This window comes from Amphiura filiformis, chromosome 3, assembly GCF_039555335.1.
Source record: "Amphiura filiformis chromosome 3, Afil_fr2py, whole genome shotgun sequence".
Taxonomy (NCBI): Eukaryota; Metazoa; Echinodermata; class Ophiuroidea; order Amphilepidida; family Amphiuridae; genus Amphiura; species Amphiura filiformis.
In genome coordinates, this window is record NC_092630.1 from 80,738,896 (window position 1) to 80,756,410 (window position 17,515).

A 17,515-nucleotide genomic window follows, 5' to 3' on the forward strand; every position below is an offset into this window, starting at 1 on the left:
ATTTCATGAGACAAGTGACATATCACAAATTTATCATTTTGGAATAACTATGTTATCAACTTCCAATGCACATTCTCATGCCATTGTGCATTCTTAATGCCACTGTACATGTTGTAGAGGCAAGAATATGCAATGGAGTTGAACATGCGCACTGACGTTGATGATATAATTTTGGATTGATTTGCAAACAATGAGATAGAATCAAAGAGTACCAGCTCTGCCATGTTTGTGTGTTGCTCAATGCTCATGGAGGCAAAATAGTGTACCTATTTATATATAGGATTATTTCACTATGTATCAGGCAAACTAAGACTTTGAAAAAAGTGCATTATCCTGTGTGCAACAATTTGTGCCAAAAGAGGGGTAGAGGCTAATGCTGGTTTCATACTTTCGGGCCGCTTGCCGCTTTGACAACGATTTTGCTTCACTACATAGTCGCAACAGAAACGCTAGCAGCGACCAGCGGCAAGCCAATATATCGATCACTCTACCGCTTTGCCCAAGTGGCAGCATCACTAGGAGTTAAATTCAAGTCAACTCAGGCTGGGCTGTGCCGCTCTGACATATGAGAACATTATATGATTTCTGCTGTGCTGAGCGGCAAAATTGGCTTTCATAGCCATGCCGCTGCTGCTGAGTGGTGTTTGTAAAACTCAAGCTTACCCCTTACCCAACTGAAACTCACTTAAAGCCATATTATAACATTTGCTGAGGAGAACGCCCTCAAATTTTTTTTAAATTCTGTTTTTTACACGATTGTAATGTACTTCAGTCAATAAAGATACTCTGCAAAAATCAAGACTTTAGGTGCTGTAGTTTGGTCAAAATCCGAGATTTTGAATAAAACGCAGGAACCGACGTTTTATTATTATGATGGAAATATTAGTCGAACACGTATGCACAGTACGTACACGACGTGTGGGATACACATACACACACAATCCGAGGATCGTACCGTGTTTCAACCGCGGGAGTATCATGCATGGGCGCTAGCAGTAAATTCCAATTTTCTATGCTTTACCTGACTTGTTCGGCTCAAAATTAAAAGGGGACATGTCTGACAGTAAAAGCTAACATTTTATGGAAAATAAATACTAATCTATTTTTACAGAAATGTTATAATATGGCTTTCAGCTCACTATGAAAACCACTGGCACGGCCAAGATGACAAATATCAATGCATGAAACACACATATCAAATATCATTTGTTATTACGCTCATAATTTCCCTGTGAATCTTAAATAAGTTGATGAACACAGACGAAATGCACAATCCTACCATCATTGACTGATAATTACCTGTACTTTTGGTGTAAGTAATGCACTACTGGCTTGACCTGAGACTACATTATGTAATATTATATCCCCATTGGATGCTCCAGATGCCATGTATGTATCATTCCAATTAAGAGTCACACATGTTACTGCACTTGTATGCCCCTGGTAACAGAAACAAAAGAAAATGCTCAGATAATGTCATTTGCTTCACAACTTTTTACAGTTCATTACAAATTTCTTTACATTATATGATAATCATCAAAATTTTCTCGTTTAAAATCGAGGATGTCTATACTTCCTTCCAGGAAACTGCATACATACTCATTTTGATGTATTTTACAGTTTATGATACCATGTACAATGGCATCAATGGGATTTCTTGAATAAAAAATAAACTAATAAAACAAAACTAAAATTGAGGTAGCTTGAAGTCTTTTCCCTGATACAAATGTGTCACACACTCGAGTAAGGTGTTTGATATCATTTGCATCACCTCACCCAGGTTTAATAGTACGGTTATGAGATAAATTACAAACAAAGCACAGTGTTATATGAGAACCTTGTTGCGGCAATATGATTCTGATCAATCTTTGTGGCAGTAGAATAAATTGTATAGTATGAGATCTATTCAATATCTTCACAAATACCTATCCAGCATAAGTTTAACCGCTAAGAAGTCATAATATGAACACACTGCAACCAATAAATCCATGTTAACTCGCATGAAGCTATTGATCCTCTACTGTTGTCTACATTGCTCATTATTGTACATATTAAGAATAGATTGATAGCATATTAGAGCTTGGATCCTGGGTGACTACAATGCTCTAAATGCACAATCCAATTATTATTATTATTATTTATTATTATTATTTATTCTTTCTTTATTGAGGGTTATACTGCTTCAGTGACAAGCACTGCTTTTCAAGCAGGCCCTCATTGATACATGTTATATGGCAACAAAATATATTACGATACACAATATTTACAAAGTATCATACAGTATTTACAATGTATTTACAATATATTACAAATAAGTATAATGGTATCATCAACTACAAGATAATTATAAATACCATGATTCAAAATACAGAAATACAATAATTATATTGATATACAAAAATCAAGCAAGTAAATGAATAAAGTATAGATAAAGACAGGCCTAAATTTCTTTAATTTTTGATTGAAATTGGCCTAAAGTCATATTTTCCATCTGAGCTCTTACTGTCGGTGGCAAAGAATTCCATGCATAGGCTGCCCTGACATGAAAAGTACGTTGACCTGAATTTGATTTAAATTTTGGTACAATCAATGTATTAGAAGTATGATTTCTAGTTATATGATTATGGTTATCATGAACAAAATCAAATTGAGAAGATAAGTATGATGGATATTCATTCTTTAAGCATTTGAAAACAGTCATTAATAGAGTATTATGCCATCTTTGATCAAGTTTAATCCACTGCAATGTATTCATTAAATCATTAGTTGGTGTCCTTATATCTGCTGAGAGAATTATTCTAGCTAAATTATTATGAAGTACCTGAAGCCTATTATGGTACTCTACACTAAAATTTGACCAGACCATGCTTCCATAATCAAAGTGGGGAATAACAAGAGCATTGGATAACATTACAGTGGTTTTGTATGGAAGGAAATATTTTATACGTTTTATTATGCCAGTTCTTTTGGAAATAGTTTTACTAACATTATCGACATGAGCTGACCAGGACAGCTTGCTATCAAATTTCACACCTAGATATTTAAACTCATCTACTCTTTCAATATCATTGTTGTTATATATTAAATGTACATTGTTGAACTTTTCAAGCATTTTGTTTGTACCAAAGATCATAAACTTAGTCTTTTCAACATTTAAAGTGAGTTTGTTTACTTTGAACCATTCAGCTACCCTACTTAGACATGACTCCATTTGAATTTTAAGATCAGATTCATTTTAGCTTTACACATTAAAGAGGTATCATCTGCATACATTACAGTTTTACATTCAGACACAGCATTAGGTAAACAGTTAACAAAAATTATAAACAGTAAAGGACCTAAAATTGAGCCCTGAGGAATACCAATATCAATTGGCCTAAAGTCAGAAAAAGTTGAGTTAACATTAACAGTTTGTTCTCTGTTGTTTAAGTATGATTTAAACCATAATAATTCATTCCCACATACCCCATATTGTTTAAGTTTCCTAATCAGAATATCATGATTTACAGTATCAAATGCTTTCTTTAAGTCTATAAATAAAACGCCTGTAGCATAACCTGTATCCATATTCTTTAAAATGTAATCTTGAACATCTAGAAGGGTTGTTGTTGTGGAATGATTCGGACGAAATCCTGATTGAGCATTTGATAATAGTCCTACATTACTCATATATTCATATAATTGATCATGAACAGCTCTTTCAATGATCTTTGATACAATTGGTAATACAGAGATAGGTCTATAGTTACTAACATTAGTTTTATCACCCGATTTAAATATTGGAGTTACTTTAGCCTTCTTCCATGCATCAGGAAAAGTAGAGCCATTCAAAGACAGGTTACAAATATGAACAAGGCATTTTGAGATGAAAGGCGCAGCCAACTTTAATAACCTTACATTGAATGGATCTAATCCTGATGATTTACAATTTTGCATTTTACTTATTTGTTTAAGAACAAATTCATTAGATATTGCTCTAAAACTAAATTTGTTTACACTATGATTTTGATGAGAACATACAGTATTACAAGTGCATACATAATTATCATTGTTATTATTAAATTTACTCCCAAGTTCATTACCTATAGAAGTGAAAAACTCATTGAACTCATTAGCCATATCCTTTTTGTTACCTGAGTAATTACCATTCTTTTTAACAACTGCTGTAGGTATACTTGATGTTTTGTTTGGTATAATTTTCTTAATTGCTTTCCAAAGATTTTTACTATTATTTATGTTGTTATTTATAGCCTCATTACAATAACTCTTTTTCAGTGAATATTTCATATTGTTTACTTTATTTCTAAGAGACTTTGCTTTACTCCAATCTTCAGCATTATTTGTCTTATGTGCTTTTGAAAAATAGTAGTCCCTATCTTTACTTAGTCTCAAAAATTCACTGTTCACCCATTCAGGTAAACAACCTTTAACTTTCTTTTCCTTAAATGGTGCATGCTTGTCACAGGCAGCATTGAATGAAGACTGCCATTCATTAAGTGCTTCATTGACATCATTTATATTACATATTCTACCCCAATCAATATTTTTGATTGTATCAATATAATCTACTTCATTGAAGTTTTTGAAACACCTGGATCTCACAATTTTTGGTGGAAGTTTCAACTTATTACATTTTCTTACAGCATATATTAATGAATGATCACTAAGACCTAAACTATGAACACCAGATGAGATTATAAGTTCTGGTTTTGATACAAATATTAAGTCAATGAGACTCAGAAGCATGGACAATGTGTTTGTAGTAACTTAGGGTCAATGTACTTTCATAATGCACAATTATTTATTGTAATGAGCCTTAATGGATAGGGAAAAACAAAGACCCACACCAGATGAGATAATCAATACAGCAATTTTATTGATGACTGTATTTTATTAAAACTAAAAGCTTGTTTTAGCAACAAAATGTTAATTTAATACATTTGTTGCATCCATCAGAGTTAACTAAGTTCTATAGGGTCACCATGTTTCACAACTGCACAAGTGCTAAGTGTATTTTTAAACAAATGAGTTACTGCTTCATATTGAGAACTTAATTGAAATTTTTAATTATGAGGTCAGTCAAAAGGGTTTGTAAGTGTATGCACCAAAATGGACATGCCTCCCATTTGGATTTCATATCAGATATGGACTGAAATATGAAATGCTCCCATACTTTTGACATCAATGTTAAATGTATGAAGTTTTGTTAGCTTTCATCTTGTTTTAAATATGTGCACAAGAAACTGAAATTTTCATACCGGTCCGAGCTTTATTGTTCTTGAATCAAAGAACGCACTAAAACAATTTGGACTTTATGCCTAACAAACTTTGTTAAAACTTTGATTTTTGGATTTTATCCACTTCAGATTAACAAAACTTTAGATTTTTACAGTTTAGGATACTTCATTTCACAAAAACAGAATATTATTTACATTAGTACTTTTCCCCCTGAAATCGGCAGGATGTTGCAACATTCTGTACCAAAACCTGGTGGGTGTGTACATAGTTGGCAACCTAGGGTCAATGTACTCTTGTTACACAATCATAATAACTGTATTACACCAACATCTTTAAGTATAATTACTAAGATATTACTTGTTGTAGGTAGGTCTTACAAGTTAAACAATAGCTTCATTAAATAGCAGAAAGGTCAAAAACTGAAAATGAAACGGGTTTCATAATCTCTGGGGCTGAATCAATGACTTTATTTGTCAGAAATCCGATATTGATTTATAATATCTGATATTTTATTGCACCCAAAAAAAATCCATGATAAAAGGAGTAGGTAGAAACGGTATACTTAAATTACACAGAACCAACTAAACAATATCCCCATAATTTTAACAGATGCATTAAAATCATGGCTTATGTGTAGATGGTTCCGTCTACACATTTTTGCATCCAAATGTACTTTCAAATGGAACTTCGCATATCAGTAGGATTTATCTATACAAGCACTTACTAATATCTGCCGATCAGATATTGATCCGATTATCCAAATAATGGTGGAAGTTTCAACTTATTACATTTTCTTACAGCATATATTAATGAATGATCACTAAGACCTAAACTATGAACACCAGATGAGATTATAAGTTCTGGTTTTGATACAAATATTAAGTCAATGAGACTCAGAAGCATGGACAATGTGTTTGTAGTAACTTAGGGTCAATGTACTTTCATAATGCACAATTATTTATTGTAATGAGCCTTAATGGATAGGGAAAAACAAAGACCCACACCAGATGAGATAATCAATACAGCAATTTTATTGATGACTGTATTTTATTAAAACTAAAAGCTTGTTTTAGCAACAAAATGTTAATTTAATACATTTGTTGCATCCATCAGAGTTAACTAAGTTCTATAGGGTCACCATGTTTCACAACTGCACAAGTGCTAAGTGTATTTTTAAACAAATGAGTTACTGCTTCATATTGAGAACTTAATTGAAATTTTTAATTATGAGGTCAGTCAAAAGGGTTTGTAAGTGTATGCACCAAAATGGACATGCCTCCCATTTGGATTTCATATCAGATATGGACGAAATATGAAATGCTCCCATACTTTTTGACATCAATGTTAAATGTATGAAGTTTTGTTAGCTTTCATCTTGTTTTAAATATGTGCACAAGAAACTGAAATTTTCATACCGGTCCGAGCTTTATTGTTCTTGAATCAAAGAACGCACTAAAACAATTTGGACTTTATGCCTAACAAACTTTGTTAAAACATTGATTTTTGGATTTTATCCACTTCAGATTAACAAAACTTTAGATTTTTACAGTTTAGGATACTTCATTTCACAAAAACAGAATATTATTTACATTAGTACTTTTCCCCCTGAAATCGGCAGGATGTTGCAACATTCTGTACCAAAACCTGGTGGGTGTGTACATAGTTGGCAACCTAGGGTCAATGTACTCTTGTTACACAATCATAATAACTGTATTACACCAACATCTTTAAGTATAATTACTAAGATATTACTTGTTGTAGGTAGGTCTTACAAGTTAAACAATAGCTTCATTAAATAGCAGAAAGGTAAAAAACTGAAAATGAAACGGGTTTCATAATCTCTGGGCTGAACCAATGACTTTATTTGTCAGAAATCCGATATTGATTTATAATATCTGATATTTTATTGCACCCAAAAAAAATCCATGATAAAAGGAGTAGGTAGAAACGGTATACTTAAATTACACAGAACCAACTAAACAATATCCCCATAATTTTAACAGATGCATTAAAATCATGGCTTATGTGTAGATGGTTCCGTCTACACATTTTTGCATCCAAATGTACTTTCAAATGGAACTTCGCATATCAGTAGGATTTATCTATACAAGCACTTACTAATATCTGCCGATCAGATATTGATCCGATTATCCAAATAATATACTATGACACAACACTTTGTGCAGACTTACTTTATATGTCTTTTTTAGTTTTCTGTTCCTGATATCCCAGATAGACACCATTTGGTTCTTTCCTCCAGTAACCATATAACGAGATGTTGAGTTCAACGCCAGACATGTTTGCTTTTCCTGAAAATCCACAATTCGGACAAATCAATATTATGCAAATTGACCACATTCTTCTTGAATACTGCTCCGTGCCAGATTAAGGCCAAGCAAGGTTTGAACAGTCAATTTATTCATTTTACATTCTAGTTATTAAATTCACGTATGCGCCTACTTGCAGTCTTGCACAAACATCAACACACACCCATACCATCCTGCGCCGGCAATCACAGACCATGTGTTGTTATCAAAACAAGGATGTCTGAAACAAAGTTTAATCAACATACCAAGGACCAAAGTACCAGCTGTGTATGATATACAGAACAAAATATGCCTACCAATTTTAATGCACAATAGCAGACATATCTCTGAATTGAACCTACTGTAGACCTTCACAAACTGAGGACAGTTAGATCCATGGCTGAAATGTGAGAAGTCTTGTGTGTGTCCTTATTTGCAGGCAAGACTGACACACACCCCAAATACTCCATTCCTACCATCCTCAAATGAATGCAATGTCAATATGACCTTGAATATAATGAGGACATTACCATGAAACATTCCTTGACAATAGTACACACCTGTACATATCATTATTATGTCCATGTCAACATTCTTAAATTAGGACTATTGTGTAGAGTTACAACATAATTGGGAGTGGCAACAGTAGTGCCAAATATTTCCTAATGTACATCTTCAGTTTCAGTTCAACACACTGTTACACACATTACATGTACAACTAATTCCTATGCTTGTATCTGTACTGTACTTACCCCTTCAGCTAGGTTAATGATATTGGTGGTGGCATCCTTGACATATGTGAGGGAGACTTTATCACCACCACTGGAAGCACTCACTAAAAGCTGATGTGCAGCAATTATTAAGGAAAATAAACTTACTAAATGTGTCAACTTCTTAAACTTCTAATGAATCTTATTATAATTTTTAAATGTTGAAAGGGGGCGATAATCCTAGTTGCTGCTGCATACTCAATATTCTCAAATCCTGCCCAAGCTTAAACTTTTAATTCCAAAGTGGATGATGGTAAAGTTATCAAGTGGTGAGGATGCATTATCAACACTTAATGATGTCACTAAAAAAATGTTCAGTAAATCCATGTTCATACGGACATGATATATATGCAAAGTATGCATGCAAATTAGGAAATGGCATGTTGTAGCTATAGTCATCTATTAAATATTCATATCCTTTATTAAACCTAAAATAATTATAATAGTGTGCAGTACGTAAATATGGTTCCAAAAAAAAAAACCTTGAAAAATCATTCCTCTGTGGTATAGTGGATAGGACTCTTGCTTTGAAATACAGTATTCCCGGGAGTGATTCACGGCATTGCCTCTTGATGTTTGCTAATTATTAACCTAGGTCAGTCTTACATGGCACACCGACCAAATAGATAATCAAAGTTATCAACTGATGTGTTTCCACTGTGTACCCAGTTGATGGGTGATGCTCAGTAGTAGTCAGTGAGAGGTCAAGTAGAAACACATCCTGATGATGACTATTAAGAGCTGCAGGGTAACTGGATCATCATCCACTTTTTTGTTAATATGATAAGCTGATATGGGATGACTTTTACAATAAACATCAGGGGTCCATTTCACTAAACTTTACAAAGCTTCGTAAGTCTCAAAATCATTTGTAACTTATGACGAGTCGTAAGCTTCATTTCACTAAACTTACTTACAAACGGTACCCTTCGTAAGTAATAGGGATTTACTACAGGGACCCTTCGTAAAGTTACGTCTAGTATTGGGTATTACGAAGGGTTAAAAGTTTAGTGAAATGGACCCCAGGTGATGGTTGCTGGGTACTGAGCATTAAAGTACATCACACCAGATTAACAGAAAATGAGCAATGACATGTTAACCACTAAACTTTGCTAAGCCTACTTGGTGCACAAAAAAGGTACGGTACTGTGCTAAGGTTAAACAAAGATGTTTAACCTTGTTGTGCATCAAGCAGTAGATATGTTAGTGGTTAACTTCCCTATATTATAACAATAATGTAAGTAAAGGATATTATTTTGACTCCATGCCAAGGATGATATCCCATGTGAATGTGGAGAGAATTGATGTAGTGGTGTTGATGTTGTTTGGTCCCAGAGCTTGATGTCATCACCTCCAGTTGCTAGCTTACACAACATCATCCATGTTAGGGTGCACTCACGCAAAGCTAACTGCAAACAAAACAAACAAATAAAACACTTGAGGCATATTGTTATATATTTGAAACACATTGAAATATTAACAGGCAGTTAAATGGTGATCAACATGGTTTTTGAATTATTATCAAACACACAAGCAGACATGATCTAAAGCAGCATGATTATGGTATTATTAAAGAATTTTTTGTATGCTACTGGTAGCTTTCTCATTGCCCACATGGCCCCATACTTTGTACACAAATCTTAAATTTACACACCCAGTTTTTTGAATTTACACATCAAACCTTCAAATCCTGCCTAAGACCCTGAATGTCAGTCATTCACACATCACACAAATTGTGGATTCAGAAGCGGCATTGAGGACAAAACATTATTGATACATAATATAATAATAATAATAATACTTTTATTTTTATATAGCGCATTTACATCATAAAAGATCACAAAGCTGAACAATATTAAAAACAAAATATAATAGTACAGATAAAATATAAAAACATAATAAAAAAGTACAGATAACATTATCATAAAAAACAAATTAAAATGAAAAACAAGATATAATCACAAAATAATATAAGATAAATGAAAAATACAACAACACCAAGATGGGTAATGCAATGAAGGAAAGAAAAACGAGCAGAAGATAATAAAACAAGTCCAAGATTTTATCTACAAATTAGAACATGTACTAGCTACTGCAGTCATTGCTCTATAACTGCTTGATCTCGTACACTGGTATGTAATGTGTTGTTTGTAGTGTTTATATCTACTGCTCATATCCATAAGTACCAGACTTGAGTCCTGTTTATCAGGGACAGTCTGTGTAGCTCAGTGGTAAGAGCGCTCGCCAGACAAGCGAGAGGTCTGGGGTTCGAGTCCCCGCACACGCAGGTATGTCCGGAGTTTTTACTCTGGTATATCTGCCTATGCATGTAATGTTTCCATTTGTAAATTCATGTTTAATTGTGCTAGTGTGTGATGCGTAATTCTTCTTTCCCCTGTGCTTCAGTCACTCAATCGTCGCCAATTTTCAAACATATAAAAGCAAGTGAAGTTCAATGTTAACGAAATTTATTTTGATGGCTTATCTGTATCTTCCAAGCAAAGTTTGCCCATGTTTAAGAGGTTAACCATGCTAACAATTCGCCGATGTGTCATTTGAGCAACTTTTTGGCCACTGTACCCGTCGTGATCGGCATTGTTTACTTCAGAATTTCCATTGCTTTACATGGTGTCATGCTTCACTGATTCTGACACATTTTGAGATAGCTCCACTTTCTATCCTCATATCCATCGTCGGTTATCAGTGGCCTGGATTAAGGATCAAGTGCACATATATCCTGTTTTGAATAGTAAAGGAGAAGTGAGCAAATTGGCACACCACATGTATTGGGTCTTATCCAGTGTGATTTATGATCACGGTCTCCTTCGTAATTTGCAATTGTTACTTCTATACAACTGTTGTCACGGAATGCATGAAATACATGGAATAACAATCTAGGTGGACAGGGATATCCGCAAGTCAAGTGAGTCAAATTCAAAATAAAAACATTTTCATTACATGGACGCACCTACATGTATGCTTGGTCAAGCACCCTCACTGACCAGAACGTAGTGAGGGTGTTTGGAATATTCGCCATCTTAAAATTACAAAGGATAGCCAGCATCCGGGCCTGTCAATTTAAGCTTTATGAGAAGCCTATTTTAGTTGCAAAACAAGAACACAGAGTGGCTTATCTTTAACCCACATTTTCAATCTCTCAAGCCATGCATGGTTTATGAGATGAAATGGAAAGCTATAAAGAGTCTTTCTTCAGTCGAACCCCATGGAAAGAGACGTGAAACCAATTGGACCTCATTTAAAGATTAACTATTTAGCCTCATGGATAAGCAAATCATATACCACAGAGACAGTTATCATCATGGCAAGATACACCATGGATGAACAACACAATTAAGAAAGAGATCAGAAAGATGAAACAATTTAAAAGAAGAAAGCGAAGTAAAAAACAGCACTGAAAAGAACTGGAATGAATTCAAAGAAATGAGGAAAAAGGTAAAGAGCAGCATGAAAAAGGCCACCTATCGTGGGCTAAATTACGATAAATCACGGGTCGAAAAATTTTTATGAACCCCAACCCTTCCGCCTATACAGAGCAGAGTGTGCGAAACGTGTTAAAATGTTTGATCGTAAGTGTAAAGAAGGCACAAGGAGCTCGCAAAAATCTTGTTAATTCAAGGGCTGCTTGGGACCGCACCTCTTCCTCCTTCACATAAATGATATTCATCAAAACGTCTCCAGTACCACCCAGCTCTTCGCTGACGATTGTCTAGTCTACAGATCCATCAACACATCCGAAGATGCGCGGATTCTACAGGATGACTTAAACACCATGGTGAAGTGGCCTGAGACCTGGGGTATGAGATTCAACCCGAGTAAATGCCAGACCATGAGAATTACAAGAAGCAGAGACCCAGTTGTTCCTACCTACAACATGCTTGGTGTCGACTTGGAAAATACTGACACTTGCCAGTATTTAGGCATCCAGATCCAAAAACATCTTCGCTGGAACCACCAGGTTGACCATGCTACTGGAAAGGCAACTAGGATCCTGAATTTCATCAGAAGACATTTCTACCACACCTCAGCCTCCACTAAGGAGAAGCTCTACCGTCCGCTCGTCCGCCCACATCTAGATTATGCCTCTGCGGCTTGGGATCCGTATACCTCCAATAATATAAATCGCCTCGAGACTGTCCAGAAGAGAGCAGCTAGATTCGTCACAAACACATATGAACGTGACTCCAGCATTTCTTCTATTTTGAAATCCTTAAGGGGGTACTACACCCCTGTGGTAAATTTGTGACTATTTTTGTATTTTTCTCAAAAATAATAACACACTGGTAACAAAAGTTATGTATATTATTGGGGCAAGGAATCCAATTACTACACTGAAATTTCAGTGACTCGAGACAAGCGGTTCGTTATTTATGATAAGAAATGAGGTACATCCTATCGGTACCTTATTTCTTATCATAAATAACGAACCGCTTGTCTTTGGTCACTGAAATTCCAGTGTAGTAATTGGATACCTTGCCCCAATAATATACATAAATTTTGTTACCACTGTGTTATTAGTTTTTGAGAAATATGCAAAAATAGACACAAATTTATCGAGGGGTGTAGTACCCCCTTAAATTGGACCTCTCTGAAAGAGCGACGTGGAGACTACAGGATCTTTTGTTTGTACAAGATCCTAAATAACTTCATGGACATAAACTACAAGGACTATATTCCCCCAAAAATTGACAGAGCCAGACGTGGACACAGTAACCAATTTCAACAACACCATACCAAATCAGATGCCTATGCAAATTCTTTCTTCCCCCGCACAATCAAAGCATGGAACAGACTACTGACCGACTTAGTTTCATTACCAAAGCCCGACGCCTTTAAAGCTGCCCTCGAGAAGCTACGTGACACCAATGGACAGCCTTAGACCCCACTCTCCTCACCTCCAGTCAAAGTACCTTTATGGCGTTCTCAGGAGGATATCAACCAAGTATATACCAAGTAAGTAGTATTAAAGTTTTGAAGGGTTTCTGGTCTGTTGTTTTGGTTGCTGGAAAGATGACTAATGTTGGATGGAGTAATTGAATGAGTTTCCTTGAAAACTGTAGTGAGCCTGGCTATAGTGCTGCGTTTCTGTTCAAAGGGTGTCCCATTTGAGATCAAGGAGCATGTCTGTAACACTACTGGTCTTTCTGTAGTCACTGGTTACAAACCTGGCAGCTCTTCTTTGAATTTTATCAAGGTTGTTGATGTGAATGGCTGAATGGTAGGGATCCCAAAATATGGCACTACAGTATTCCAGTCTTGGACGGACGAGGGTAGTAGACGTTGTAATTAACAGTTTGACATTGACTGGAGGACAATGTGAATCCATTAAGATGTGACGATCAATTTCATGATTTCTATCTTTCCTTTGGGGCGATTTTCATTTCTTGCTATCATTTAAAGCCTGGAAGCATCACTACTATAAGTACTAAAGACAGGCTATCAGTCACTTGCGCAAATATGTTAACATTGGATTTCATTTCTTGTTTATTGTTCACTGTATGGAAAGACTCTTCTGTTGTATATTTCACACGCATAGGACACACTACATACATCAAATGTATGGAGCCAGTATATAAACCAAGGCTTGTCCAATTGTCAAAAGCCATAACTCACACATACGATGGGTGTAAGGACGCACCCAACATTGGTGTCACACACATGATGCTGGGAATTAGTTATTTTCACCAGCATCGTATCTCCGCCCTGCATACCCAGATGCCCTGGCTCATGGGCTATGGGAACTTCCAGATATCAACAAGACTCAAGTCAAGCAATCCAGCACTTCTGACACAGTCAGTGACAGACATGCAGACTAGGCTTTATTAGTACATTTTATAGTATGCCATTTAGCCATTTTAGGCCTACTCACTGACTATACATGTACAATCATGACAATCTACAATATTAATAAAGAATATCAGTATTCAGTTGCCATTCATGATTCATGAACATAATTATGATCATCATGATGATCATAAGACATAACATCATCATCATGATAGTCATCAGACATCATGCATGCATGAATGATGACAATGATCATGATGATCATTATACCTGGTCTCATGTGTACCAATACCTTGTGTATTGGTACATGGTTCGGCGAGTATAAATCAGCAACAGCGAATAAGTGGTCGTTTTTTACTCTGTTCAAAACGTCACATGTACACCAAATACAGCCTCTGAAATGGTCTACTTTTAGCGCACCTTAACTCCGAAACAGTTTAGTCAAAGTTAAAAATGCGATCCCCAACCCTTTGCTTACCTTCGGACGAATTTGTAGTAATCTCCGCTAGCTCTGTGTTGAAAAATGTCCGGTACTTGCCTGGTACAAACATAGAAATGGCCACATTGCTTCAGTCCTGGTAATGAATATTTCTTCCGTAATCCAATGGTTTCAACGTGGGCATCACGATGACAGAGCTGCCAACATTTGAATCTTGAAAAAAGGGAGATTTCTGAACATTGCAATCAGGGAGATTTGTCAAAATGTGTACGGTACATCTTAATGGATGAAACCATTTCCTTTTCAGGGAGATGACCAAAAATTAAGGGTTCTGAAGGTTTAAAAGTAGGGAGTCTCCTGCGAAAAGAGGGAGAGTTGGCAGCTCTGCGTTGATAGTCTCCTACACAACCACATTGTGTCGGCCTGACGCTCGTCGATCCAAATCGCTAAAGAGAGGACAGCGTGAGCTTTTACCTGCGTAAGAGTCTGTTGTCATGCTCTGCGCACGGTACAAAAAGGTGACGGGTGCATATATTATACGTCGAACAACTGAATACATGCACAACGTGTGGACCAATATATTTTTGTAAACATTTTAGGCCTATAACAAAATGTATATTTTCGTACAATTGTACAACTATCGTTTCTACCCTATGACCTATAAAAGTTACCTGTTATCAGTGTCCGAAATAAGGAAAATATGGAGGTTATCCCGAGGATAACTAAAGCATAAATTCTGCTTGTCCTCAATACATTTTGGTTGTCCCCAAAATGTGTCATACTTTTTGAGGTCAAATATAGTGGTTGTCCAGGGGATAAGTACATAGCTCAATATGGTTGTCCCCAGTGATTTTTGGACAAGAGGACAAGAGGATAAGTGCTTATTTTGAACACTGCCTGTTATCAAAGTGTCCGCAAAAAACTGGTCATCGCAAGTATCTTTGATGCTGAAAACTAACGATATTCACGCAGGGACAGGCCGAAAACCTTACCTCGATCGTAAAAATCCAGCCCATGCATGTCATAAATAATTCATTATTTCATTGTGTAAATGTCAGTGATTGTGTCCATGTCTTGTTAGTGCACCTGCGAGAGCAGAAGTCATGCTGAATTTATACTCGATCGCTGGATCACCACGTCATGCACGTGAATTCGCCTCTCGAAAACCTCTACGACCAGGTTGTTAAGCATCGAGCACGCTGACTGGCTTAGCAATTATCAAAGTAGTTTTGTAAACCAATCAGGTTAGACGTACTTTACTGGCGGGTCACATTAATTTATACCGTAAAAGACCGTCGCGTTCATTGATTGGCGTACGACTGCAATTAATGGTTTTTGCAACCAATCACAAAACGGGTTATAAATAAATAAGGCGCCCGTCGGAAATTTTGCACACATCCATGATGACGCCATGCCCAGTGCCACGAGAAGCCGGAAGCTTCGCTTTTTCTGCGAAAGCGGCGAGTGGTATAAAGTCAGTTTCACACCTGTGATTTATGGAGCATATCATAAAATCTCTGAGCACATCAACAGCGCATTTGACAGATAAAAATGACATTTGCAATTCTGAGCAACAGGATTCCATGAAATTGAAGTTATTCTACAGGATCGGTACGGTAATAATTAACAGCTGGTCTGCTGTATTTGAAGTGCATATTGAAGTTTGTGACTTCGTATGTTATGTGCAATAGATATTACAGGAAGCTTAAATTGGCACGCATTCCTGCAATTTGTCTGTCGCTTCCGAAAGTTATAATGAGTTCAGGGCACGTCACACTGGAAGTGTGACGTGACTTCGCTGGGCATATGCATATATTACGGCATGGCAGGTTGCGCTGTCCTCTGACCCTGACTGTTCGTCAAGCTCAAGTAGACAGACCGTGACCTGGGTAAACACGTACAAAGCAGGGGATGCGACTGCGAGCCGCCATTTTAAACACATGGTATCTAATCTTCAGAAAAATTACTTTTGTTGACGTTTTATATCAAACAATTTTCGATATAAACGGATTTCTACTAGGATTTCAATTTTTTATTAATGAAGGTACAAGTAGTTTTGAGGAATAACACGGGATGTTTTGAGTTTTATTTCAACTGAACTGGTGGTGTAGGAAGGTGAGTGAATTCGTGAATGAGGCCGGGGAATGAGGTTTTCTTGTTTCAACGATCCGATAATAGGATACGAAACGTAGGCTAAAAATGTCTAATGACGTCATTCATTCGCCATGTTGACATGAAAACATTAGCTGCTGCGAGGTCAGTCAGTGTCGTTCAATTCGTTACCGAAATTGAAATTCCTTTCAGGGTTGAGGATATTCTGATTTCATTATGTGTACGAACGTGCTCCATACAACTCAAAAGTATGAATGCAAGGTGTTATTGCTGACAATAGAAACATTGTTGCAACGTCATTAAAAACAGGTATGTACTACAGACGTTCTTTCGCTGAAACGTGATGAGGCAGTCTGGATGATCATAATGCATGTGCATGAATGATGAAGTCAAGTAAGCTTACTTACGAACATTGCGAACGAACTCCAAACGAAACGACCCAAAATACACAGTAATTATCGGTTGTTTATTTACCTCAAAATATACACAGCTATCATGATTAATTGTTCAAAAGTCTACTTCTTATTTCAAAGGCTAACCACAGCACTCAAATCATTAAAAAAAACTTGTACAACTTCGTTGAAAAACTCGTACTGCCTACCGCCATTTGTTTTGATGCACGATGGGATATGTTTTGCTTTGCTCTTTTTGCCAGACCTGCTTTTTGCCCTGACTTCACCTGTCTGGGCGTTTTGCTAAGTGGATTAGCGCCCTCATCCATCTCCTCCCGTTGTTGCTCACCTTGAGTCATTTCAAAGAATTGGATTTTTGAGAGGTTCATCATTTATATCTGTTATTATCATAAAATAAATAAAATAAATAAAATAAATAAAATAAATAAAATA

At 36.1% G+C, this 17,515-nt stretch overlaps 1 protein-coding gene across 1 annotated transcript in view; it reads right to left on the reverse strand.

Moving 5' to 3' along the window:
• LOC140147530 (protein NEDD1-like) overlaps positions 1 to 17,285 on the reverse strand; it is a 54,902-nt gene extending 37,617 nt beyond the window's left edge. The window contains exons 1-5 of the mRNA XM_072169312.1: positions 17,145 to 17,285; positions 9,565 to 9,723; positions 8,297 to 8,389; positions 7,431 to 7,547; positions 1,300 to 1,440 (exon numbers count right to left, since the gene is read on the reverse strand). Coding sequence (XP_072025413.1) covers positions 1,300 to 1,440; positions 7,431 to 7,547; positions 8,297 to 8,389; positions 9,565 to 9,693 — 480 coding nt within the window. The 5' untranslated portion in view covers positions 9,694 to 9,723; positions 17,145 to 17,285. The remainder of the gene's footprint in view (positions 1 to 1,299; positions 1,441 to 7,430; positions 7,548 to 8,296; positions 8,390 to 9,564; positions 9,724 to 17,144) is intronic.
• Between the last annotated feature and the right edge of the window lie 230 nt (positions 17,286 to 17,515).